Source organism: Pan paniscus, chromosome 9 (assembly GCF_029289425.2).
Source record: "Pan paniscus chromosome 9, NHGRI_mPanPan1-v2.0_pri, whole genome shotgun sequence".
NCBI lineage: Eukaryota > Metazoa > Chordata > Mammalia > Primates > Hominidae > Pan > Pan paniscus.
This window is the reverse complement of record NC_073258.2, coordinates 65,371,953-65,399,177: the sequence shown is the minus strand read 5'-3', so window position 1 is coordinate 65,399,177 and position 27,225 is coordinate 65,371,953. Positions and strand designations below refer to the sequence as shown.

At 55.3% G+C, this 27,225-nt stretch overlaps 1 protein-coding gene across 6 annotated transcripts in view; it reads left to right on the top strand.

Annotated features, from left to right (window-relative positions):
* Window positions 1-3,817: 3,817 nt before the first annotated feature.
* MACROD1 (mono-ADP ribosylhydrolase 1) overlaps window positions 3,818-27,225 on the top strand; it is a 170,191-nt gene continuing 146,783 nt past the window's right edge. The window contains exons 1-3 of one of the 6 annotated variants that reach the window (XM_063608535.1): window positions 3,818-4,399; window positions 19,354-19,455; window positions 20,392-20,508. In XM_063608535.1, the coding sequence (XP_063464605.1) occupies window positions 4,102-4,399; window positions 19,354-19,455; window positions 20,392-20,508 (517 nt within the window). In that variant the 5' untranslated portion in view covers window positions 3,818-4,101. The remainder of the gene's footprint in view (window positions 4,400-19,353; window positions 19,456-20,391; window positions 20,509-27,225) is intronic. The other 5 variants (XM_063608534.1, XM_063608536.1, XM_055094439.2 and 2 more) reach the window with 5 other exon arrangements.

The following is a 27,225-nucleotide window of genomic DNA, read 5'->3' as shown; positions in this document are numbered from 1 at the left end:
CCAGCCGAAGATTCAGCATTCCACAGACTTCCACGCCTTTGCTTCTGTGGGCCTCTCTGCGTGGAACGCCCCCAACACATACACACCTTCCATACCTGGCAAAATTTTACTTTTTCCAAAAGGTCCAGCTCAAATTCTATGAAGATATCCTTCCTCACCGAAGTTTAGAATGCTGCTGCCTGCCCAGGAGCACTTACGCATGTGACCCAGGCCTCCAGTAGACCATGGAGAGCTGTTAGCAGGGACCTTCACTATCTTTGTGACAGCAGAGCTGAATCCCAGCAAAAAGAAACAGTAGCGCTGGTACACAGTAGGCGTCCAGGGTGCTTCAGCAGCCTGGCCGTGTAGGACATGGGTTTTGGAGATTTCTGAGCAGGTGAATAACACGATATAAATGGTTTTTTTAAATACATATTTGTTGGCTGGGCACAGTGGCTCACGCCTGTAATCCCAGCATTTTGGGAGGCCGAGGTGGGTGAATCATCTGAGGTCAGGAGTTCGAGACCAGCCTGACCAACATAGTGAAACCTCGTCTCTACTAAAAGTACAAAAATTAGCGGGGCATGGTGGCGCATGCCTGTAACTCCAGATACTTGGGAGGCTGCCCCTTGAACCTGGGGGACAGAGGCTGCAGTGAGCCGAGATCATGCCACTGCACTCCAGCCTGGGCGACAGAGCCAGACTCCGTCTCTAAATAAATAAATAAATAAATGCATGTTACTTATTTATTTATTTTTAGAGACAAGGTCTCACTGTGTTGCCCAGGCTGACCTCCAGCTCCTGGACTCAAGTGATCTCCTTGTTTCAGTTTCCCAAGTACTTGGGACTGCAGGTGTGACCCACTACACCTGCCTTATTTATTTATTTATTTTGAGAGGGAGTCTCACTCTGCCACTCAGGCTGGAGTGCAGTGGCACGATCTCAGCTCACTGCAACCTCTGCTTCCCAGGTTCAAACAATTCTCCTGCCTCAGCCTCCTGAGTAGCTGGGACTACAGACGTGTGCCACCATGCCCAACTAATTTTTTTTTTTTTGTATTTTTAGTAGAGATGGGGTTTCGCTATGTTGGCCAGGCTGCTCTCGAACTCCTGACCTCAGGTGTTCTACCCGCCTTGGCCTTCTAAAGTGTTGGGATTACAGGCGTGAGCCACTGCACCCGGCCTGAACGCCAAGACTTTCTTATGGCTGGGGACCCTGCCTCTACCTCATCATCCTCACTAGACATTGCCAGGAAGGTTGCACAGGGCAGAATAATGGCCCTCCAAAGACTCCACATCCTAAATCCTAGAGCCTGTAAATATGTTACATTACATGGCAAAGGGGAATGAAGGCTGCAAATCAGCTAAGTAGAGAAATTGTCACAGATTATCTAGGTGGGCTCCATGTAATCACAAGTGTCCCTGAAGATGGAAGAGAGAGGCAGAAGGAGAGTATCAGAGGGAAATGCCACTACAGGAGAATGCTCAGATGCAACCGCGCGGGCTTTGAACATGGAGGAACAGGTCTCAAGCCAAGGAATGTGAGTGGTCTCTGGGAATCAGAAAAGGCAATGATACAGGCTGTCTGCTAGGGCTTCCAGAAAGGAACATGGCCTCGTGTTCCCCTTGATTTTAACCCAGTGATGCCCACATCAGACTTCTGTCCTACAGAACTTTAAGATACTAAATGTGTGTCGTTGAAGCCAGTGAATTTGTGGTAATGGTACAGTAGCAATGGAGAAGTAATATACTGCATCACCCACATGCCTCATTTCACCAATCAGTGACACCTGCATAACCATTTTCCAGACCGCAGATGGGAACCAAACAGACCTGGACCCAAGTCGGGGCTGGGATCCTGACCTGACCTTGGGCCAATCATCTCTCTGCCTGGAGGGGGTGAGAGCTGAGGATATAACGGGCTAATGGAGGTAGTGGGAATGGACATAGAGGGCTTAGCTCAGTACAGCTGGGACTTCGTGCATGTAGGTGTTGGCTGTCCTGGTTGCAGTCAGCAAGGTCCTTCCTTTACTCTGAGTTACTGGAGGGGCCACAACTGGTGAGGTGACCTGGAGCCTGACTCCTACATCCTGAACCGTGCCTTGCTGATGTTTTCAGGAGAGGGTGCAGGCCTTGCTGGTGGTCCTGGAATGCTGGGGGCCATGGGCTCTTCCTTCCTGGCCTCTGGCTCCCCTTTGCCCTCACTCCCAGGACTGATGACTGCCTACCCTGCTGCTGGCAAGTCTATGCTGATCCTCTCTTGGGCAGATTTAATGTCTGGAGTCCAAGGCTGAGCCCGTGTCACCATCCCAGTGGTTCCATCTGCATCCACGGCAGGTCAGGGATCCTCGTACGGCCATCCACGGTTATTGCCACACTCAGAGTCAGAGGCCTGGAGCACAGGAGCAGGTTTGCAACCAGCCAGACTCTCTTATTCCTAGCTGACAGCTCAAGAAGTTTGAGTCTTAAGGGGCTAGGGTACCCTAGGGCAGCAACACTAGTACTAGAACCTTCTCTGAAACCCTGGCTCGTTCCTCCCTCGTATTAAAATATATTCATTATTATTATTACTTTTGAGATAGGGTCTCACTGTGTCGTCCAGGCTGTAGTGCAGTGGTGCCATCATGGCTCTCTGTAGCCTCGAACCCTTGGGCTCAAGTGTTTGCCTGCCTCAGCCTCTGGAGTAGCTGGGACTAGAGGTGAGTGTCTACCACCATACCAGGGTAATTTTTTTGTGTGGGGGCGGGTAGAGATGAGGGGGTCTCACTATATTGCCCAGGCTGGTCTTGAACTCCTGGCCTCTAATAATCCTCTTGCCTCAGCCTCCCAAAGTGCTGGGATTACAGGTGTGAGCACTTATTCATTATTCATTATTACATTCATTATATTATTATAATGGCCCGGCCTGTATTCATTATATTTATCATAAAGTAATATTAATAGTACATAAAAATATATAAAAGTACTTAAAAATCCATCCTCGTGTTTTTTGTTTTGTTTTGTTTTCTTTGAGACAGAGTCTTGTTCTGTCACCCAGGCTGGAGTGCAATGGCACGATCTCGGCTCACCACAACCTCCGCCTTCCGGGTTCAAGTGATTCTCCTGCCTCAACCTCCCGAGTAGCTGTAATTACAGGCATGCACCACCACGCCTGCATAATTTTTGTATTTTTAGTAGAGACGGGGTTTCGCCATGTTGGCCAGGCAGGCCTCGAACTCCTGACCTCGTGATCCACCCACCTCGGCCTACCAAAGTGCTGGGATTACAGGCGTGAGCCATCGCGCCCGGCCGGTTTTTGTTTAAAAAAGAAAAGAAAAACAAAAAAAACACAGACACACACAAAAACATCACCCCAATCCTTCCACCCTTGAACGCCACTTGAAGCCTAAGTTTCCTGCCTCCAAATTCCACTATTTCCACCCTCGGCTCTCCTCCCCAGCTGTCCTAGATTCTGCTCCAGCTGAGCCTTGGCCCCGGGGCTGTTAGAAGGCAGAGGCTCTGGGGAGAAGTCCCCAAACCGGATTTACGCGTTCGTCGCACCTGTCCCTAGGAGGGCAGGCTGGGGTGTGGAGGCGGTGCCCTGCTGACCCGCGGGGAGAGAAGCCCGGGTCTCCCAGGCTGCAAAACGCTCGGCACTGCGGAAGCCGCGCCAGGCTCTCCCAGCTCGATACGCAGCGGCCGGCGCGCCTGCTCCGCCGCGGGGCCGAGCGGCAGAGGGGCCCGGGGCTGCGTGGAAGGCCCGGGGGCTTCAGCCCGTGCCGGGGAAGCCGACGCTCAGCCAACCAGAAAGTTAGAGGCGGCCGAGGTCTCGCGGAGGGGAGGCGCCTGGCGGCCACGGGAGAAGTCGGAAGGGCTCAGGCGTGGCTCCATCCGCGACACTGGGAGCCCGGGCGGGCGCGCACGTGTGTATACGAGTGCGTGGGCCCATCCGGCGGCCCGGACTACAAGTTCCAGGGTGCCCAGCGGCGCTCCCGGGTTTTCTGGCCGCGCCTCCCGCTGGCTCCGAGCAGGTCGCCGCTGGCTGGCAGTCGCCACCCGGTCCCAAAGTAAATAAGGGAGAGACACTCCCGAGCGCCGTAAATAGAGTCCAAGTGGGCGGAGAGCCGTCCCGCGCCGCCCGCTCATGTCTCTGCAGAGCCGACTGTCCGGCCGCCTGGCACAGCTGCGCGCGGCGGGGCAGCTGCTGGTCCCCCCGCGCCCCCGGCCCGGACACTTGGCGGGTGCCACGAGGACCCGCAGCAGCACGTGCGGTCCCCCGGCGTTCCTGGGCGTGTTCGGCCGCCGTGCGCGGACCTCGGCGGGAGTTGGGGCGTGGGGGGCGGCGGCGGTGGGGCGGACAGCCGGGGTGCGCACTTGGGCCCCCCTGGCCATGGCGGCGAAGGTGGACCTGAGCACCTCCACCGACTGGAAGGAGGCGAAATGTAAGTGTAAGCACGAGGGGGCGCGAGGGAGAGGGCGGCCTCACGTGGAGCTTCCCGGCTGGGCGGCCCCCAACGAGCGAGCAGCCCCTTCCACCCGAGAGACCTGGGGAAGTTGAGGCCCCATCTGCCCTGGAACGGACCCCTCCTCCCCATTGACAGCCCCCCCCCGCCCCCCCGCGTGTTCCCAGCCCCACAGAACAATTCACTCCAGAAGACCAGGTCCAAGTGTCCACGCAGGGGGCAGCGTGAGGAAGGCGGCCTTCCTTACCCCACTGGAATGGGTCACAGGGCACCCCAGAGATTGTGCAGGACCTACCAACTTCCTTCCCTGTGCAGGAGGGAAACTGAGGCCGAGTGCCACAGCTGGCTTCCCCAAGGTCACTCGGAGCTGGTGGCAAAGTGGAGGTTATGATCCCGGACTCTCCAAACTTTGCACAGTGTGGTTCTTAAGTGCTTGGGAATGGGCTGAGGGAACAGCTCCGGGGCTGGCGTCCCACCTGGTGGGGCACGTAACCTCACAAAGTGACCTTCCTGGGCTGGCCTGTCCTGCCTCCACCCCACCCCAAGCCCGCACTCTGATGCCTTCCTGGGCACGTGGTCTGGCGCCCTTTTCCCCTTCTCGCTGGCCTCTGGCCACTCGTGAGCAGTTTGCTCATGCCAGGAACAGAGGTTAGAGGAGCAGGGCAGAGGTGGGGTCTTGTCCCTGTGACAACTGATGACACCCCTCAAGAATCACACCACTTCCTCTTGCTCCTGGAGGGGGCATGAATCTGGGGCCTGGGGAGGGAGAGAACCCAAGCTGCCGCTACTGAGCCCCAAATAGCCCTGCCGGGCACCCAGCTGCCCCTGCCTTTCAGGGCCTGCCTCCTGGGATCCTGTGACTCTTCCCGGCTGGATCCCCTTTCAAAAGTGCAGGGAAGTGGCTAATTGACTGGGCCTCCGTGGTGGAGTAGGTGTGGCCTCCGGGCTGGGCAGGCAGGATGGGGGGGTCCTGCGGTGTTAGGGGTGAAGAGAAGATGGCTTTCTCGGGACCAGAGGTGGAAATCAAAATGATTTACTCCTGACATGAATTGTGTGGCCTGCGCCAGGATCTAAAAGTGACGGCAGAAAGCACCGACTTTAGCCCGTGAGCAGATGGAGAACTTGTCAGGCACTTGGCCCTTGCCCCAGAACAGCAGGAGGTGTTTGGGGTTGGCAGAGACCCCTGGAGGGGGAGCCACTGTCCCCACAGAGACCCCTGCTCCCCTGAGCACTCTCTCAGAGGACAACAACCCAGGAGGGTGGGAAAGAGCTACGGAGACAAGGTGCCCAGGCACCTGCTCGAGGGCTGCCGCTGTTTTTAGGATCCAGCCCCCACAGCCCCACTCCTTGGTGCCAGGAAAGCAGCCAGACCTTGTGATGGGGCTGGGGTTCCTGGGCTGCTGTGTTGTCACTGGGGTCTCCCTTTTGCTTCGAGCTGGGATTTCCAATCATGCAGCAAACTTTTATTGAACGCCCCCTAGGTGGTCAGGCTGGGGACTCAGACATGTGTCAGATAGGCAAGGGCCCTGCCCTCATGGAGCTTGTAATCTGGTGTGAGGATTACAAAGCATCTATTGTAAAGAATGTGTTCTAGCAGCTGAGACAAGGCCCGGTAACCTCAGTGCTGTGAAGACACCATAGCAGATGGGGCCACCTGAGCTGGGGAGATCAGAGGAGGCGTCTCAGGGGTGGTGGCCTGAGAAGAGGCATCCAGCTGGGTAATGATATTCCAGACCCATTATTGAGTGACAGTGGGCCAGGCCCAAGGAGTGGGGCTGGTCTGGGGCTCTGCCTGCTACTGAAGCCACAGTTAGAGGGACGCTTTTGGGGGTGAGATGTGGAGATCCCCCAATAGTTATCTATTTCTGTGTAACAAAACACCCCGAACCTTAGTGGCGTAAAACAGCAAACCTGCATTCTCTCCATCTCTTGAGGATCAGGAAACTGAGAGAAGCTTAGCTGGGTGGTTCTAGCTCAGGGTCTCCCTCCGTCTGAGACCGGGTGGGACTTGGTTAGGGCTGGAGGATGGGCTTCCTAAACAGCTCCCTCCCATAAAATGGCATTTGGTGAGAGGCCTCGGTTGGTCACTTTGGGGCCTCTCCATGGGGCTGCTTGAGTGTCTCACATGGGATAGATGTCCTAAGCTTTTCCCCTAGAGCATATGCTCCACGAGAGGGATCGTGAGGAGACCCCGATGGAGCTGCAGTGCCTTCTTTGTGACCTCGTCTTCGAAGTCTCTCCTGCTTTATTCTAGGGGTCAGAATCGAGTCAGGGAGTCTGGCCATACTCCAGGAGAGGGAAATTAGGCTCTACCTCTTGAAAGAAAGAATCTCAAAGAATTTGAAGGTGTGTTTTTATTTTCTTAAAAAAAATTTTTTTGAGACAGTTTCACTCTTTTTGTCCAGGCTGGAGTGCAGTGGTATGATGTCACTGCAACCTCTGCTTCCCGGGTTCAAGTGATTCTCCTGCCTCAGCCTCCTGAGTAGCTGGGATTACAGGCACCCGCCACTATACCCGGCTAATTTTTGTTTGTTTGTTTGTTTTGTTTTGTTTTGTTTTTTTAGATGAAGACTTATTCTGTTGCCCAGGCTGGAGTGCAGTGGTGTGATCTCAGCTCACTGCAACCTCCGCCTCCGGGGTTCAAGTGATTTTCCTGCCTCAGCCTCCCCAGTAGCTGGGATTACAGGCGCGTGCCATCACGCCCGGCTAATTTTTTTGTGTTTTTGGTGGAGATAGGATTTCATCGTGTTAGTCAGGATGGTCTTGATCTCCGGACCTCGTGATCTGCCCATCTCGGCCTCCCGGAGTGCTGGGGTTACAGGCGTGAGTCACTGGGCCTGGCCAATTTTCTTAAATTTTTTTTTTTTTGAGATGGAGTCTTGCTCTGTCACCCAGGCTGGAGTGCAGTGGCGCGACCTCGGTTCATTGCAAGCTCCTCCTCCTGGGTTCATGCCATTCTCCTGCCTCAGCCTCCCGAATAGCTGGGATTACAGGTGCCCGTCACCACGCCCAGCTAATTTTTTGTATTTTTTAGTAGAGACAGGGTTTCACTGTGTTAGCCAGGATGGTCTCGATCTCCTGACCTCGTGATCTGCCCGCCTCAGCCTCCCAAAGTGCTGGGATTACAGTCGTGAGCCACTGTGGCCGGCCAAAAATTTTTAAATTAATTTAAATTTTTTTTGAGACAGGGTCTCGCTCTGTTGCTCAGGCTGAAGTGCAGTGGTGTAATCATAGCTAGCTGCACCCTTAAACTGCTGGGCTCAGCGATCCTCCTGCCTCAGCCACCTGAGTAGTTGGAAGTACAGGTGCGCATCACCATGTGCAACTAATTTTTTTTTCTTTTGAGACAAGGTCTGTTGCCCACGCTGGAGTGCAGTTGTGAGATCTCAGCTCACTGCTTCCTCAACCTCCTGGGCTCAAGCGATCCTCCCACCTCAGTCTCCCAAGTAGCTGGAACTACAGGCATACGCCACCACGCCTAGCTAATTTTTTGTATTTTTTTGTAGAGACAGAGTTTTGACATGTTGCCCAGGCTGTTCTCAAACTCCTAAGCTCAAGCGATCTACCCACCTCGGCCTCCCAAAGTGCTGAGGTTACAGGTGTGAGCCATGGGCTGCTAATGTTTTAAAACCTTTATTGTAGAGACTGGGTTTCACCATGTTGCCCAGGCTGGTCTCAAACTCCTGGCCTCAAGCAATCCGCCCACCGCAGCCTCCCAAAATGCTGGCATGACAGGTGTGAGCCACTGTGCCTGGCCAAGTGTATTTTTTAAGCCATCACATTATGGGAGATCTGGGGGGCTGCCCCAGCTGGACTCTGCCTTTGATTAGGGTCTGAGCCGTGGCCCTTGAAGACTGCTACACTTTTCATCGTTACATTCAAATCACACTTTCAGCCAAGTTACATTTGACAGTCAAGTGCTGCAAGTGTAGAGATCTTCAGTGCACAGTGTATGCAACTGTGCAGCCACTACTTGGGTCAAAAGGTAGAGCATTGGCATCACGCCAGAAGTCGCCTCTTTTTACTTGGTACTGTCTGGAGCTAATCACTCTTGTGATATCTGTTCATTTTGTCTCTTCTTGAAGTCTGGCCCCTTTTACTCAATATCCGGCCAGTTCGTCCTTGTTGTTGGATGTGGCAATGGTTCCCTCTTTTTCATTGCTGTATAGTGTTCCAGCATATGAATGTACCACAGCTTGTTTCCCACTCTTTTGTTGTTTTGTTTGGTTTTGTTTTTTGAGATGGAGTCTTGCTCTGTCACCCAGGCTGGAGTGTAGTGGCACGATCCTGGCTAACTGCAACCTCCGTTTCTTGGGTTCAAGCAATTCTCCTGCCTCAGCCTCCAGAGTTGCTGGGATTACAGGCACCCGCCACCACGCCTGGCTAATTTTTGTATTTTAGTAGAGACGGAGTTTCACCATGTTGGCCAGGCTGGTCTCAAAATACTGACCTCAGGTGGTCTACCTGTCTCGGCCTCCCAAAGTGCTGGGATTACAAGCGTGAGCCACCATCCCGGCCCCCACTCTTTTGTTGATAGGCATTTGGGTGTCTTGTGAATAAAACTGTGCTGAACATTTTTTTTTTTTTTTTTTTTAGATATGGTCTCATTCTGTTGCCCAGGCTGGAGTGCAGTGGTGCAATCACAGCTCACTGCAGCCTCCAACTTCTGGGCTCAAACCATCCTCCCACCTCAGCCTCCTGAGTAGCTGGGACTATAGGCATGTGCCACCATGCCTGGCTAATGTTTTAAAAAATGTCTTGCAGAGACAGGGTCTCATTATGTTGCCCCAGGCTGGTCTCAAACTCCTGGGCTCAAGTGATCCTCCCACCTCCGCCTGCAAAAGTGCAAAGCGCTGAGATTACAGATGTGTGCCACTGTGCCTGGCTTCCTGAACATTCTCTCCATGTCTTTGATGGACATGTGCTCTCATTTCAGGGCTGTACCTAGATAGGCCTCCAAATACTTGTCTGCCTGAGAGGATTCTCTCTCAAAGCCTGGCACACAGTAACCAAACTCACAAGAGACTGACGTATAGGTCAGAAGGCATATGTGCAGTTCGTGGTGGGGAAATATAATGGCAGTGGGTCTGAAAACTCAGGTGTGCCTGAGCAGAGCCTCCTCTCCCTATGGGAAAGCCTCATGGAAGCCAAATTGTAATCTTAGGATTGCTCAGAGCATGCGATCTCATCCAGGGCTGGTTGAGTGATTTTGGAAGCCTTGCCCTGGGCAAGGCAGGTAAGCTTCCCTGTTTGAGAAGGGTCAGCCCACCCACAAGGATCCCCTTTCCCGGGCGTTTGCTCGGTATTTCCATCTATATGCAGTGCTGAGTGCCTGCTCTGGACCCATGTAAGGATGCCCAGCTCATGGCCCAGCTTGTCCTCCAAGCTGACGGCCAAATTCAGCTTCCCCCTGGACACTCCTTTTCTTTACCTCCAGGCTGACGGTCATTTCCATGGGCCCATTCTCCCTCTAGGTATGTACATACCTTCAGGCTGGATCTTCCTGGCTGGGAGACTTTCAGTCTTTTGGGGACACTTCAGCAGTGTCTGATTTTACTAGCCAGGGGTTACTTTCTCTAATTTATTTTTATTTATTTATTTTTTTATTTTTTTTTGAGACCGAGTTTCGCTCTTGTTGCCCAGGCTGGAGTGCAGTGGCGCAATCTCGGCTCACCGCAACCTCTGCCTCCTGGGTTCAGGCAATTATCCTGCCTCAGCCTCCCGCGTAGCTGGGATTACAGGCATGCGCCCCCATGCCCAGCTAATTTTGTATTTTTAGTAGAGACGGGGTTTCTCCATGTTGGTCAGGCTGGTCTCAAACTCCTGACCTCTGGTGATCCGCCCGCCTCAGCCTCCTGAAGTGCTGGGATTACAGGAGTGAGCCACCGTGCCTGGCCTGTTTATTTATTTATTTGAGACAGAGTCTCACTTTGTTGCCCAGGCTGGAGTGCAGTGGTGGTATCTTGGCTCACTGCAGCCTCTGCCACCCAGACTCCAGCAATCCTCCCACCTCAGCCTCCCGAGTAGCTGGGATTACAGGTGTGTGCCACTACACCGGCTAATTTTTGTATTTTTTTTTTTTTTCTGAGACAGAAACTCGCTCTGTCACCCAGGCTGGAGTGCACTGGTGCAATCTCGGCTCGCTGCAACCTCCACCTTCTGGGTTCAAGCGATTCTCTTGCCTCAGCCTCCTGAGTAGCTGGGATTACAGGCCTGTGCCACCACACCGGCTAATTTTTGTATTTTTTTTTTTTTTCTGAGACGGAGACTCGCTCTGTCACCCAGGCTGGAGTGCACTGGTGCAATCTCGGCTCGCTGCAACCTCCACCTTCTGGGTTCAAGCGATTCTCTTGCCTCAGCCTCCTGAGTAGCTGGGATTACAGGCCTGTGCCACCACACTGGCTAATTTTTGTATTTTTAGTAGAGACAGGGTTTCACCATGTTGTTCAGGCTGGTCTCGAACTCCTGACCTCGTGATCCACCTGCCTCAGCCTCCCAAAGTGCTGGAATTACAGGCGTGAGCCCCTGCACCCGGCCTCATTTTTCTATTTTTTGCAGAGACGGGGTTTTGCAATGTTGGCCAGGCTGGTCTTGAACTCATGAGCTCAAGCAATCCACCCACCTCAGCCTCCCAAAGTGCTGGGATTACAGGCATGAGTCACTGTGCCCACCCTACTTTCTCTAATTGAATACCCTCAGTTTTGAGGCACTTCTTTATCCCCCCGGGAGTGCCTTTTCATCAGAAGATCATGGAAACACCCTCACTGTAAAGGCAGTTGGGCATGCGGGACTTACGGTTGGGCCCTTGTTGGTATCTGGCGCTGTGTCATCACAGGAGGGGCCTGGCTTTGGGTCCTTGTTCCAACAGCCCCTGGCAGGCAGAGCTGTGAGCCACAAAGAGCAGGGACATTGTTGTCAGATGTGGAGACGTGCTGCTGCTTCCTCGCTCTCCAAGCCTCAGTTTCCTCATCTATAAAATGGGACCAATGGCACCTGCTTGGAGGTTGTGCTGGAATCACATTAGAAACCACTTTGGGCCAGGCGTGGTGGCTCACGCCTGTAATCCCAGCACTTTAGGGGCCAAGGTGGGAGGATTGCTAGAGCCCAGGAATTCGAGACCAGCCTGGGCAATATATCCAGACCTTGTCTCTCCTAAAAATAAAATTAAAAAAAGAAAAGAAAAGAAACGATTTTATATATCATGGCCCAGAATGGGTCCCAGCAGCCTCCCCTTCCTTGTCACCCCTCAGGCCCTCAGGCCTGTCTCCTCTCTCTGCTCTGTGCTGGCCGTGGTGACACTGGGCTCTTGTAGGCTTGTCTCACGTGCTGGGGCCCTGAGCATGCACAGCCTAAGCCATCCTCTCCTTGGTGACTCAAGGTGGGGCTGCTACGCTCCAGCCTCACACCACACTGTGCAGAAGCCAGGGCTAATTTCAGCCCCCGTGGGATTTCATCCAGAGTGGATGGCTTATCTGATTTGACTGCAGCACTGGCAAATTTTCCAGGTACCCCTGGGAGTCGGGGGGCTTCTCCCACCTGTCTTTTGGGGACGCAGCCTTGCCAATGCCCTGGTGTGGGCAGAGACAAGGGGGCAGGGTAGAGGAGAGGGGCTCCAAGGTGCTGCGTGCTCCATCTCCCCTTTGCTCGAGCTGTGGGCTTTGACAAGACCCTGCTCTTGCGGGCCGGTGAGCGCAGGTGATTAATGCCCCTGCCACCGAGTCTAAATGCCGCCACATTCTGGGAGCCCAGCCTTTATCAGCCCTGCCCACCTGGCATTCTCTCTGAGAGGAGCCCTGCCTTGGCGCCCCAGCCTGCCCTCACCTCTCTGAACACCATCTTGCAAAGTGCCATAAAGACACTTCTTAAAGCACATCATTGAATTCCCATTCGCCCGCTGCACTTTATGGTTCTGGCGGAGGCTGCTTCCTCCTGCTTGGCTTTTGTGCCTGGGAGCCGCTGGAAGCTTTGTCCGGGGTCAGGCCTCTCCATCAAAATTTACTGCGGACATCTTTTTACAACACCTGTCTCACTGAACTGTGAAATACTCTTGCCTCTTCAAAAATGAAAGAAAATGAAAATGCATGTTTTACATCTTTTATAAAAAATAAAATAAAACTCACTTGTGCTTTAAGTCTGCATTTGTCCTTCTTACAGGAGGAGGTGGGAAATGTTAGAAATTCGTGGGGCAAGGCCGGGCGCGGTGGCTCACGCCTGTAATCCCAGCACTTTCGGAGGCCGAGGCGGGTGGATCATCTGAGGTCAGGAGTTCACGACCAGCTTGGGCAACATCGTGAAACCCCGTCTCTACTAAAAATACAAAAAATTAGCTGGGTGTGGTGGTGCATGCCTGTAATCCCAGCTACTCAGGAGGCTGAGGCATGAGAATTGCTTGAACCCAGGAGGCAGAGGTTGCAGTGAGCCGAGATCGCGCCACTGCACTCCAGCCTGGGTGACAGAGTGAGACTCTGTCTCAAAAAAATAAAAAAAAACACAGAAATGCGTGGGGCATGTTCCTGGCTTAAGGCCCCTGTTTCTCCTCCAGGGGGAACGAAGAGGGGCCTGGCGAGCGAGGATTGCCGATAAGAGGACATGGAGGTGAGATGCTGAATGGGCGCAGTTGGCCTTTTCTTTCCCCATAAATCAGAAACCAGTGCAGTGTGTAGCTCTTTGGGGATCAGCCAGGCCACAGCCTTGTTCTGGTGGTGAGGACAGACATGCTGTCTGGCCTGCTGGCCTTCTGAGGCATGCACTTGGGTCCATAGACTAGAAGGGACAGGCTGACAGATGTCCTCAAGGTCGGCGCCCAGCCAGCTGATGGCAGAGCCAGCATGCTGTCTCTGGGAAGTGGAGCCATCCTGTGGGCTTTGCTGGAGAGAAGGGGCTTTGTGGGCTGTGGGTCACTCAGACCAGGCTACCATGCTTAGGGAGGGCAGTGTGGGAGCAAGTCCAGGTTCCTCTCGCTTATGTGTGACTGGGGGCAGGTCACTCTGCCTCTTCTCTAGAACAAGGTGGTGGCATCTGCCAGATGATATCTGCTAGGGCACCTGAGGTGTCTCTGGTCACGCTGGTCTAGTTCCATGGGATTCCCAGGGCCTGCCCAGCCAGAGACACTTCAGCAAGGCCTCTGGGGTCCGTCCGGGTCCCAGCCCGCCAGTCCCGCCAGCATCACGGTGGGTACCTGACTTTCTGGCCACAGGTCCAGCCGTCTGGGAGTGCCCACACAGTGGCATGCCAAGACCTCGCAGTGGGGAGGTCACAGTTGTGCAAGGTGACAAATATGGGGACTCATTATTTATTTAGAGACAAGGTCTCGCTCTGTTGGGCAGTCTGGAGTGCAGTGGCACAATCACAGCTCACTGAAGCCTTGACCTCCCAGGCTGAAGCGATCCGCCTGCCTCAGCCTCATAGGCAATTGGGACTACAGACACATGTCCACCACGCTCAGCTGATTTTTTTTTTTTTTTTTTGAGATGGAGTTTTGCTCTTGTTGCCCAGGCTGGAGTGCAATGGTGTGATCTCAGCTCACCGCAACCTCCGCCTCCCAGGTTCAAGCGATTCTCCTGCCTCAGCCTCCCGAGTAGCTGGGATTACAGGCATGTGCCACCACACCCAGCTAATTTTGTATTTTTAGTACAGATGGGGTTTCACCATGTTGGCCAGGCTGATCTCAAACTCCTGATGTCAGGTGATCCACCTGTCTCGGCCTCCCAAAATGCTGGGATTACAGGTGTGAGCCACCATGCCTGGCCGCTCAGCTGATTTTTTGTATTTTTTGGTAGAGATGGGGTTGCTTCATATTGTCCAGGCTGGTCTCGAACTCCTGGGCTCAGGTGATTGGCTTGCCTTGGTCTCCCCAAATGCTGGGGACCCAAATAATTAGAAAAGTTCCTCCGGCTGCTGTGTCCCCAAGTTGGAAAAAAAAGTTCTCCACAATTTTGTCCTGTTTGCTTTGTTCTCTTTGGGCGTTATTTAGCCGCCAGGAAGGAGTGAGTGTGTCTGGCGTGTAGACCGCACTTTGCAGCACACAGCCACCTTTTCCTTTGACCCTCCCAGCAAGCCTGGGTGTTAGCAAGGGAAGGCCTGCCTTGTCCCTATTCCAGAGATGGGAAAACCCAAGGCTTCAAACTGAGCATGGTGTTGGGAGGTCATGAGCCCAAACCTGGCGGGACCTATAACAGAAGAAAAGGCGCAGCCTGGGTCTAGGCCGGCTGCCACCAGCATCTGTCCATCCTCAGACGGGGAGGCAGACCTGGAGAGACCGACTGGCCTCACTTTCTCCACCCAAATGCTCTCTCTCTTTTTTTTCTTTTTTAATTAGGGGATCATCTCTGGCTCCCTCTTACCTCTGGGCTTTTGCACATACTGTTTCCTCTGCCTAGAAGACTCTGTACTTAGCAAACTCGCCCTCAACCTTTGGCGTGCCCCTCAGCCACCCTCAGGTGCCCACACACCGTGCCAGGTGGTGGGAATCTGATGGCAAACACAGCAGATCCCCTATGGAACCTACAGGTCAAAATGGCCAAGATCAAGAAAGGGGGCCGGCGCCGTGGCTCACGCCTGTAATCCCAGCACTTCGGGAGGCTGACATGGGTGGATTGCTTGAGGTCAGGAGTTCAAGTTCAGCCTGGCCAACATGGTGAAACCCCATCTCTATTAAAATACAAAAATTAGTTGGGTGTGCTGGCACACGCGTGTAATCCCAGCTACTAGGGAGGCTGAGGCAGGAGAATTGCTTGAATCCAGGAGTGCAGGTTGCAGTGAGCCAAGATTGTGCCACTGCACTCCAGCCTGGGCGACAGAGTGAGACTCCGTCTCAAAAAAAAAATAAAAGAATAAGTGTAAACAAAAGCAAACTATCCCATATCCTGCAGAGCACAGCAGATACAAAGGGCCTGGGGCAGGAAGCAGCCTGGCTGTTTGGGGAACTGGTGTAGTGGGGGAGGCAGCATTGGGAGTGAGGTGGGAGAGAGGCCAGAGGACCGGCGTTTGAATGCAGTTTTGAACAGAGGAGGGATGGCACCTGATTTATGTTCCCAGGATCCATGGCTGCCGGTCAAGGAACAGATGGGGATGAGATGCACATGGGGATCAGCTGGGAGTTGGGAGCGTCTGTGGGATCTAGGGAGCCATGAGGAAGGCTCAGTCCTGGAGGGTGAGAGGAAGGCTTGGTTTCTAGGGTGTCACGGGGATCAATCCAAAAGAGGATGGAAAGGGAGGGACCCCTGGTGCAGGGCCTCGAGTAAAAAAGGGGGAAGAATGGAGCAACAAAAAAATGACGTTTTGGGGGAAAGAGTCAAACGTTCTGTTTTGCATGCCTGGGCTTTGGGGAATGAGAGCAGGCAGGCGCTGTGGGGGTCAGAGGCTCAGAAGAGAGTGGAGGGACAGTCCCTGAGGTTGCTTGCTTAAAGAGCGTTTTGAATCTGTGCAACTGATTAGAAGACCTAGGGAGGAAAGCAGCAAGGACACTTCCTGTCCACAGGGAAGGCAGGAGGGGCCGCTGCATGGGGTGTGGTGACCTTGACCTTGTTGGAAGGAGGGACCAGACTGGGTGGACTGAAGGGAGCATGGGAGGGAGGAAGTGAAGACAGCAGAGGAGGGGGCAGCTGCAGGGGCGTGGAATGCGGGCGTTGAGGGAGGGAACGGGATTATTTGAGGGCAGGCAGGACAGCCTGGTGGAGGGGGACCTGCAGCAGTGAGTCCTCTGGGAGGTGGGCTTGGCAGGTGGCAGCGGTGGCAGGAGGGACCTTCATGCCCAGTCACCTGAGGGAGGGAGGACAAGGTGCGGGCAGGTGGTGGAGATGCCCGGCTCGGTGGGGGAGGACAGCAGCTGGAGGAGGAGTGGGGGCAGCTGGGGAGAGGGGGGAAGGTGGGGTCCCCTGCCAAAGCAGCAGCTGAGTGGCCAGGCTGACAGAGCCCCCATGGGGGAGGTGAAAAATTTAGAGGCAGCTTTCTGCTTGGTGGTGGAATTTCTTCCAGTGATTTACAGCCCCTGGGACCAACCAGAGAAATTGGGATCACTTCCTCCCTGAAGCTTTCCTGGCCTCCCCTCTTCTTGGTCAGGCTCCAGGACCTCACCTTGGTGAAGGTGAGGATGCTTGATAAATATTTATTAACTGACTTATCGGCATTTGAGCTGCCAATGAGAGGTGCAGAGCCTGGATGGAGTGGCCTCTCCTCCCTGGCCTGTTCTTTGCCCTCGGTAGGTGGTACTGGCTGCCAGCAGCTCAGCCCTTTGCCACGTGCCAGGCTAGCCTGGTCCACTTTCCTATGAAATGCAGGAGGTAGCTTCCCACAGCCTCATTATACAGAAGAGGACAGCGGAGGCTTGGGAATGCTCCTTTCAGATGCCAGTGTCCCCTACCCCCACACAAAGAAAGGAGTCTTCAGATGGGAGCCCCTGGCCTGCTCCTCAGGTCCTGCTGGGGCCACGTCCCCAGCAGGGAGGCTGGCCTCTTGAAAAGGGGGGGCGGGGAATGGGCTGTGAGAAGCGAGGGATGCTAGTGATGGAGGGGCCAGCAGAGGTACCCTTGGCCCCTTAGAAAGAAGGCACATAGCGCCCGGGCGCAGTGGCTCACGCCTGTAATCCCAGCACTTTGGGAGGCCGAGGTGGGCAGATCACGAGGTCAGGAGATAGAGACCATCCTGGCTAACATGGTGAAACCCCATCTCTACTAAAAATGCAAAAAATTAGCCAGACGTGGTGGCACGCGCCTGTAGTCCCGGCTACTTGGGGGGCTAAGGCAGGAGAATCCCGGGAGGGGAGATTGCAGTGAGTCGAGATCATGCCCTGGACTCTAGCCTGGGCGACAAAGCAAGACTCTATCTCAAAAGAAAAAAAAAAGAAAGAAGGCACATGGTACACTCTTTTTTTGGCAGAGTCTTGCTGTGTTGCCCAGGCTGGAGTGCAGTGGCATGATCTCGGCTCACTGCAACCTCCGCCTCCCGGGTTCAAGTGATTCTCCTGCCTCAGCCTCCTGGGTAGCTGGGATTACAGGTGCCCACAACCACGCCCAGCTATTTTTTGTAATTTCAGTAGAGACGGGGTTTCACTATGTTGGCCAGGCTGTGCTCGAATTCCTGACCTCAGGTGATCCGCCCGCCTCGGCCTCCCAAAGTGCTGGGATTACAGGCATGAGCCACTGCGCCTGGCCAGGTGAAAGCATTTTCAATCTGGTTATAGCGCCCCTGGGATGAAGTCAGTTCCCCACCTCTGTCACCCCACAAACAATTTTATTCTCCTGCGACCTCGTACATGCTGTTCCTGCTGCCAAACACCCTTTCCGGCCCTGGCTACTTCCCACGCCTCTTCCGAGTCTCCCTTGAGCCTGCCCTGCCGCCCTGCCTGGGGGTTCCCCAGGGAACTCCTCTGCCAGCCCCTGAGTGTCTCATAGTGTGTCTCAGAATTGGAATTGCTTGACTAAAGCGCCTGGACCAGCTTCGTCTCCCCAGCTGGGTTGTAGATTCACGAGGGCCAGGGCCAGGTCAGCCCGCTCAATGCATCCCTGGTACTGAATGCAGGACCTACTCGTGCCCAAACATGTTTATGGAAGAGGGGGCAGAAGTGGCTGCCAGGAAAGGTGGCTCTGGCTTGAGCAGCAGTGGGGGCTGACCAGGGGTGGGCCTAGCCTTTTGTGATGACCCCACCTTTGCATCCAGCAGGGACTCTGGACTGGGCCCCTTGCATGAGTTCTGTCATCTAATGCTCTCAGCATCCTTGGGTTGTTATCACCACTGCCAGCAGTGGTTAGATGAGGAGATGGAGGCCTGGATGATGAAGTGACTCCGGCCGGGAAAACACCCTGCTGTGTGAGGGTGGCCTCCCAACCTCCCTGAACATTTGTGGAGGGACCTACCTGTCCCCCTCACCGCCATGTGCATAGAAGCTTCCAGGCTGCAGTCCTTCCTTTCTCACCACCTCCTCTAATTGCTCTCCCGCCTCTACATACTTTTTGATGCTTTTTGAGTTTCTCAATTGTAGCCTTTGCTGTTTGCCGTGGGGGCTGCCCCATCCCAGGAGCCTGTGGTCCAGGGTGCCAGGCTGGGCTGAGCGCCTGGGTGTGCAGGCGGCCTCGGGCCAGCAGGGGGAGCCCGCGAGCTGCGAGCCTGGCCCGGCGCGGTCGGGGCGGGCCCTTCTGAGACGGGTTCCAGGTTTCTGTGCCTGGTGCCACCCCCAAGGGAAGGCGGAGCCCATGGGACAGTGCTCAGGCAAGGGGAGCCGGCCAGGGTGGACCCCGAGTCTGTGAGCGGGTGGGGGGTGCCTGGCTCCTCACTCAAGTCCCTGCTGTGTGAGGGTGGCCTCCCAACCTCCCTGAGCCCCGGTTTCCTCATCTGTAAAATGAGAACGATTCCAACCCCATTGGTCATGCTGGGAGCCCTCAGCCGCTGCCTGGGGGGATGCTGGGGACAGGTGCCAGGTCCACTTGGTCCTGCAGCTCCTGGAGGAGCACAGCTGTCCCGCTGCCTGCATGCAGTGACAGTGAGGGCAGAACTGACTGGCGGTGGGACTGATGGATAATGTCGCTGGCTGAGTGCTGCCAACCGGCTTGGCCTTAGTGTGTGGGAGGAAGCTCGGAGCTGTTCCGCAGGGGACGTCTTCACCCCCGTTCTAATCAGGGAGAAACGGGGGACCCAGAGAGATGTGGATGCTGCTGGAAAGTGGCAGAGCTGAATTCATCACAACCCAGGTCTGCGATGCCTGAGCCAGTCCCTCAGCTTCCCCAGACCTCAGTTTCCCTCCCTGAACAAAGAGAGCAGGACAAGATATTCTAGGGGCCTCTGAGGTTTCCCCAGCATGCCTGCCCTGTGTGCCCAGAGAAGGAGGGACAGGAAGAGCTGGTTTGCATTCTTGGATAAGGCAAGAAAGGAGACGTGGGGGTGCAAGCCCCAGGCCCGTTCCTCTGCCCCCACCCTGATCCTCCTTCCTGCCTCTGCAGCCTTTCTGAAGGGCCTGAGTGACAAGCAGCGGGAGGAACATTACTTCTGCAAGGACTTTGTCAGGCTGAAGAAGATCCCGACATGGAAGGAGATGGCGAAAGGTAGGCCCTGCTCGGGGGAGGCCCTGGTGGGCAGGCTCCAGACCTGTGGCTTGGGAGAATCGTGCAGACAAGAAGAGCTAGTCCAGTGGCATGTATCGAGTGCTTGCTGCAGGCAGGTGCTCCGCGTGTATCACCTCATTCAATTATTTTATTTTATTTTTTGAGATGGAATTTCACTCTTTTTGTGCAGGCTGGAGTGCAATGGCGTGATCTTGGCTCACTGCAACCTCCACCTCCCGGGTTCAAGCGATTCTCCTGCCTCAGCCTCCTGAGTAGCTGGGATTACAGACATGCACCACCATGCCTGGATAATTTTTGTATTTTTAGTAGAGATGGGGTTTCACCATATTGGCCAGGCTGGTCTCGAACTACTGACCTCAAGTGATCTGCCCGCCACAGCCTCCCAAAGTGCTGGGATTACAGGCGTCAGCAACTGCGCCTGGCCATCTCATTCAATTATTAACACAACAAGTGCAATTTTTATCCCCATTGTATGGTTGGAAACAGAGCCCTAGGTTAGGTGAGCCACCTGCCCGAGATTACTTGCTTGTGGGGAGCTGGGGTTTGAAGCTGCGATTTGGTTGCTTACAGCGGGGTGTGTTGGTGAGACAGCAGGCCTGGTGACCCATAACCCTGGGCAAGTCTCTGACCCACCTAATCCTCAGTTTCTACCTCTGTGAAATGGGATAGATGATATTGGCACTGTACCTGCTGGTGGCCTTGCTGTGAAGATGCAAGGAGTCCCCGCGTGATTTTAGCATGCAGTAGGTGCTCCTCAGTGTGGGTTCCTGGTACTGGGTCAGCAGTCATCATGCTGCAGGCTGCCTCTGGAGGTGGAGGGAGGTCGATAGGGAAGGCCCTGGCCCCTGGGCCCTGGCTGGGTCCCTCTGCAGTGGGCAGCCTCGCTGTGACCTCCCCGGCCCCTACTTGTTCCAGGGGTGGCTGTGAAGGTGGAGGAGCCCAGGTATAAAAAGGACAAGCAGCTCAATGAGAAAATCTCCCTGCTCCGCAGCGACATCACCAAGCTGGAGGTGGACGCCATCGTCAACGCCGGTGAGTGGCTGGCCTGAACCAGAGACCTGGTGGCCGCCCTGTTGCCTTTGCTCTGCTCTGCTGTGCCAGGCCTGGGTGGACGCCACCTGGCTCCAGTGAGGCTCGGGTTGCTGGCAAGGACGGCCTGCTGGCGCCATGGCAGCCCAACGCATCGGCCAGTTGGGCTCCTCTTCCCTTGAAACCCTGACCTGCTGTGTCGGGGGCGCCTTGCTCCACAGAGACCCATTAGTGGCCGGGGAAGGGGGAGAGCTGGGCTGAAACTGGGCTGCCCTGCCAGGAAGGCAGAGGCCACAGCGGGGAGGTCTGACCTTGGGGGGCCACAGAAGCCCCAACCAGCGCCTGCCTTCCTCTGCCTTTGGCCTGGCCTGCCCCCGCTTCAGACCTGGGCAGGTGAGGGAGCTTGTCGAGGGATAGTGGGGGCAGAGAGGTCCCCTGCCGTGCCCTGGCAGCTTTCCAGAGCCTAGAAACAGGAGCTGCTCAGCTTCCTGCGCTCGCCTCTTGCTGGCTTGGCAGTTTATTGTGATGAGTATGGGAGCCGGCTGCTTCTTTGTGGGAGGGAGGAAGGGGGCTGCTACTCCACACAGCTAGTGGTTGTCTGGCAAGGTCAAAGGCGCCAGGAAAGGACTTTGGCATGGGGTGCCAAGGGCTGGTTAAGTCGAGCAGGTGGCTTTTGGAACAGGTTGAGTGGCGGCTGAACCCCAGCCCTCGCCCGCCTGCTCGCTCGCTCCTTTGCTTACCTGGCATCTGCACCAAGCATTGGAGGAAGGGGGGCCTCTTTCTCAGACCCTGAATATGGGGGGCAGGTCCTCTCGTCTTGGGCTCCAGCTCACAGGGAAAACCCTGCCGTGCCAGCCCCTCCCTAACCTGTGCAGGCCCAGGGCACCCCCGGGAGCTTCTCGAGTCTCCTTTGTCCCCACTTTGCGCTTGTAGCGGTCGTGCCTGGCCCCAGCGCTGTCCCCCAGTGACTCTGGGGCATGGTGGTGCCGATGCTGTGAGCATTTCCGTTAATCTCTGAGTGACGGGCTCTAGGATCTGGAGAGGGGAGTTCACTCGGCCGCCCCGGGCCTGGTCCATGGGGTCTGAGTTGTGTTTCCTGAAGCAACCTTGCTCTATGCGTCTTCCCACTGTTGACTGCAAAGCTGGATGGTCATATGGGGGTGCCTTGCCTGCACAGTCCCTGTGTAGGCACACAGGTGACAGGTTACACGTAGGCAGGAGTTTCTGCTCAGTGTGGCTGGCTGAGGGCAGCAGGGAGAGCTAGGGTCACCTTGGGCTTCTGCAGGTGGTTCTGGTGTGTTTCTCTAGGGCCACTAGGATGAGAACTGCTAGTCCATCTGAGGACACACAGCTAAGACAAAGCCACATCTGGGTTGGCAGACGTTACAGCGGCCTAGGGGAGAAGGGCGTTCTTGCTGCCTGTGCCCAGGAGGGGCTGGCCTGGAGCAGAAGGGCAGAGCCTTGGGGCTGTGGCTGAGGGGGCAGTCAGGCAGGCCAGTGGGTACTCCAGCCCTGCCAGTCACTGGCAAGCGTGTGAGAGGTACTGCAGCGGTACCTTCTTGCTGAGCTGCGAAGTGGCCGGAGGGAAAATGAGGCATCTCGTGAGCTCTGTCCCCCTTGGGTTGGTGGTTCGCTGCAACATGGGCCAGGAGAAAGGGTGCAGGGACCAAGGTGGGGTGTTGATGGGTGCAGATGGAATGGGGGCGCTCCGGAGGCTGCACCCGGGCTGTGGGCGTGATTAACGCTGCTTCCTAAGTGCCCCTGGGAGTCGCCAGGTTTTGGATGCAGCAGCTCCATCAGAAGCGCTTTAGTGCTAGCTCCATTTGCACCAGGGCCAGGGCTGGGGCAGTGCTGGCTGAGTTTCTCTGGGGACTCCCCTTCTCCGTGTCCTTGCCTAGGCCTCTGTTTCCTCCTCTGCACAATGAGGGTGGTGAAGAAACCACCCGTCAGGTTACTGGGGGCACTCGGAGCTGATGCACGTGACGTGCAAATGACGGTCACTCAGCACCTGGCGGGAATCGGGGCTCAGCACCTCGCACTGGTGCTGAAACTGGTGTCATCAGCGCCGTTCTGGGCATCACCCCTGTCCCAGCGGTGCCGAGGGACATGGTACCTCCTGCAAATGATCAGCTTTCACCTCCCCCTGCTTGCCTCAGTTTACCCACACACCTCTTGGTGTGTTCTCCTGGGATCTTTTTGTTCTAGACTCTCACAGCCAGGAGGACCCGGTACCCGCCTGGAATCCCAGGGAATGACGGAGGCAGGGTCTGAACACAGGCTTCCCACACAGAGCCCGAGTCTCCTTTCAGCCGTCCAGGGCTTTGTGGAACCCCAGCGTTCAAAGTGGCTTTGGCACTGGTCAGGCCTCCAGGGTCCTGGGTGGCCTTGGCTCCCACCCCAGCCCCTTTGCCCACCAGGGGGCAGCAGAGATTGCAGTTCCCAGGAGCCCATATATCAGCCTGTTTATTAGTGGAATAAAAGTCGTCGGCAACGGCAGGGCTTTTCAGGGCTGCATAAATCTGCGTCTGTGCCTCGTGAAACCCATATGTGCTTAATTCATATGTAAAGTTTCAAGCAGGAAGAGAATACGTGTCCATTAAATTCTATTTGACTTGATTATAATCATTAGCCGTGAATAATTGCTTCTCAGTGCCTACCACGGACCCACCGCAATAAGCCAGAGGAGAGAGCAATTATCTTGGGGTGGGGATTTTTAAATTTATATTTTTGAAGCCAGGAGCAGTGCTGGCCCCGCGGGCGTCAGTGGCCCATGGAGAACGCCGTGGGTCACACTGGGCTGGGAGCTTGAGATCTGGCCGCCCGCCGGAGCTTCTGGATTTTGTTGTGGGGAGCAGTTCTCTTTGTTCCTGCTGCCATATGGGAGGGGCTGTCGCTGCCTGGGCTTGGGTCCAGCTGCAGGGATGTGGAGGGGAAGGGTGCAGTGGGAGCTAGGAGAGGGCTGTGAGGGAAAGGGGGCAGGGAGAGCTCCCAACCCCCTACCCTCCTCCATCCTGAAAAGCTGTGGGGTTGAAGGGGTCTCCAGCCAGGCTGTGGGCATCTCTCTTGCCACTCAGCAGGGCCCTGGGGATCCTTGGAGAGGGCAGTTGCCAGGTGTCCCCCTGCCCGCCCCCCTCACTCTTTCCCCTCCCTGAAGAGGCATCTGCCTGTGACCTCCGTCAGGCCATTGAGAATCGGACCCTGGGCGGGACGTAGTAGCTCACTCCTGTAATCCCAGCACCGTGGGAGGCCTAGACGAGAGGATCACTTGAGCTCGGGAGTTTGAGACCAGCCTGGCCAACATAGTGAGACTATCTCTACAAAAAAAAAATAATAATAAGGCATGGTGGTGTGTGCCTATAGTCCCAGCTACTCAGGAGGCTGAGGCAGGAGGATTGCTTGAACCTGGGAGGTTGAGGCTGCAGTGAGCCATGGTTGTGCCACAGCACTCCAGCCTGGGTGACAGAGTGAGACCCTATCTAAAATATATATATAGATAGATAGATAGATATAGATATATATATATATATGTAAAATAGAACATCAGATTCTGGGCCGGGTATGATGGCTCACACCTGTAATCCCAGAACTTTGGGAAGCTGAGACAGGCGGATCACTTGAGGTCAGGAGTTTCGAGACTAGCCTGGCCAACATGGCGAAATCCCATCTCTACTAAAAATACAAAAATTAGCCAGGCGTGATGGCATGCACCTGTAATCCCAGCTACTTGGGAGGCTGAGGTAGGAGAATCACTTGAACCCAGGAGGCTGAGGCAGGAGGATTGCTTGAACCTGGGAGGTCAAGGCTGCAGTGAGCCATGATTGTGTTACTGCCTTCCAGCCTGGGCAACAGAGTGAGACTCCATCTCAAAAAAAAAAGAAAGAAAGAAAATCAGACTCTGAGGCTGCAGGCGGTGGCTCACTCTTGTAATCCTAGCACTTTGAGAGGCTGAGGCAGGAAGATTGCTTGAGCCCAGGAGTTTGAGACCAACTTGAGCAACACAGTGGCACCCTATCTCTACCAAAAAAAAAAAAAATTAAAAAAGATTAGCAGGGTGTGGTGGTGCATGCCTGTAGTCCAGCTACTTGGGAGGCTGAAGTGGGAGGACTGCTTGAGCCTGGGAGGTCGAGGCTGCAGTGAGCTGTGACTGTGCCATTGCACTGCAGCCTGGGCAACAGAGTGAGACGCTGTCTCAAAAAACAAATAAAAATAAGAAAATCAGATTCTGTTTCCCTACCGATCTCCTGGCATTTGAAATTCAGGACTGGTTTCCACTCTTACATTATTGGGCTATGAGATGTGATTGGGATGTGTGTGATGGTGTGTGTGTGAGGTCAGGAGTTTGGCCTGTGTGTGTGATGTGTGTGGTGCGTGTGTTTGTGATGTAGCATGTTTGTGTCTGTGCTTGTGTGATGTGTGGGGTGTGTGTGATAGAGTGTGTGTGTGGTCAGGAGTTTGGCCTATGTGTGTGGGGTGTGCGTATGCATTTGTATGATGTGTGTGATGCGTGTGTGTGCGTGATGTGTGTGTGTCTGTGCTTGTGTGATGCATGGGGTGTGGGTGATGGAGGGTGTGTGTGGTGTGATGTGTGTTTGTATGGGATGTGGTGGGAGTGAGGTGGGAGGTTGCGCAGAAGCATAGAAGTGGGGATGCCTGGCTGGCGGGTGGCAGGGCTTGAAGTTGCAGGGACGGGACAAACCCCCACACCCTCAAGCACAGTGCAGGCCTCCCTGGGCCCTGTCCCCGTGGGCTGCCAGCTGAGGCCACTTGCTTGGGTAGCACCCGGGAGAGTCTCAGGCTCCTGCCATCTGTGTCGGCCACGGCTCCTGCCCACAGAAGCATGGCGCATCCGTCTTAATGAAATTGGACTGCCACGTGCAGGAGATAAGCCAGGGAGCCCCCGCAGGCCCCCTCTTCTGGAGGAGGAGGTTCTCAGAGCCGGTGCCTGCCTCTCCAGCCTTGCCTATGACCTCAGGCCTGTGTCTGGGGAGAGCGCCGGTCTCAGGGTCTCCACTAGGGGGTGCTGTGGCTTCCAGGGTGTTTATGTCTCGTTTTTACCACGGGGGTGCAGTGACCTTGACTAGGCCACCTCCCTGCCCTTGAGTTTCCTGGTGCACCAGACCTGTGTGTGTGGACTTCTTGTTCCTGACAGATAGCAGAGTCCTGGGCAGGACATGTCCGGGCACAAAGAAAGATCCCCATTCTTGGCCAGGCACGGTGGCTCACGCCTGTAATCCTAGCACTTTGGGAGGCTGAGGCAGGCAGATCGCTTGAGGTCAGGAGTTTGAGAGCAGCCTGGCCAACATGGTGAAACCCGGTCTCTACTAGAAATACAAAAATTAGCCGGACACAGTGGCATGCGCCTGTAGTCCCAGCTAGTCAGGAGGCTGCGGCAGAAGAATTGCTTGAACCTGGGAGGTGGAGGTTGCGGTGAGCCGAGATTGTGCCACTGCACTCCATCCTGGTTGCTGGGTGACAGAGCAAGATTCCATCTCAAAAAGAAAGAAAGATCCCCATTCTTGGCCAACCCAGGGGTCCGGCTGCCTGGCTTTGGCCTTCATGTCATAAAAGGACAGGGCAGAGATGGATGAAAGGCTTTGTGCAAAGATGGAAGGGATCTTTTGTTTCAATGCCAGCCCGGAGCAGTGAGCATGGGCTGTGCGCACCGTGGCCAGGAGCAGGTCAGGGTCCCAGCACCCCTGCTGGCCACTCCGTGGCCTCTACTTCCTCATCTGAGAAATGGCATCAGCATCAGTTCCACCGCAGGGCAGGGGTGAGGAGGACAGGAGTTCAGGCCTGTCCAGCCCTGGGCCCAGGGCCTGGCACACGGAGAGTCCCCAGGAAATGATTACTGGGAAGTCAGGAGCGAGAGCTACTAAGCAGAGTATAATGTGACAAAGTGCTAGAAGCAAGGTCTGAACAAAGTGCCACGCAACGCCGCAGGGACCAATTAATTCTGCAAGGAGGTGGCGGGAGGTGAGGCGGGTCGGCTAGCCTTTGAGGGGCCCAGGCGTGCGGCGGGGACGGGTGGGAAGCCATGTTTCACAGCGACAAGCCGACCTCGCAGGGAGATTTTTAAGCAGCTTATTTATTTAAAATAAGTCATGAAGTGGCGCTCTATCTCCTTAAGTCTTGAGGCTTTGATTTGTGAGAATCTGCTGGCCGCTTATCACCGCCCTCCTCCCAAGCACCGGCAGCCCCTGCCTCATCCTCTCCTGCCGCCTGGAGGGCCCAGCAGAGCCTGGCCTGGTGAGAAGGAGCAGGCCAGAACCTGAGTGGCCACCTGAGCGGCCACCCACCCCTGCGTCCGGCCGTCCCTGGGCGCTGCTTGGAGTCAGTGATTTAGAGACCGCCTTGATGGACTACCAAGCAAGGGCCCCGCAGGGATGCGGACTGCCTTGTGGGAAGTGATCTGACGCTGAACTGTCGCCGTAAATCGCTTTATCTGTCACTTCAGATTTAAATGTGTTTGCTGAGGCTTGCCGGCCGCCACGACAGCAGAAACCTCTCCGCAGTGGGCAGGGGAGATGGCCGGGCCAGCAACGAGTCCAGGGCTGGCTGTACAGCAGACTTTGCAGCTGGAACCTGTTAGCGACATGGGCCTGGCCCTGGGCTCCCTCCTCCTCGGGGAAGCCAAGAGCAGGTGGGGCCGGGCCACTTTCCGGTGCCCTGGCCACTCTGGATGTGTGCAGTGCTCTCAGAGGCCCGAGAGGCAGGCAGGAT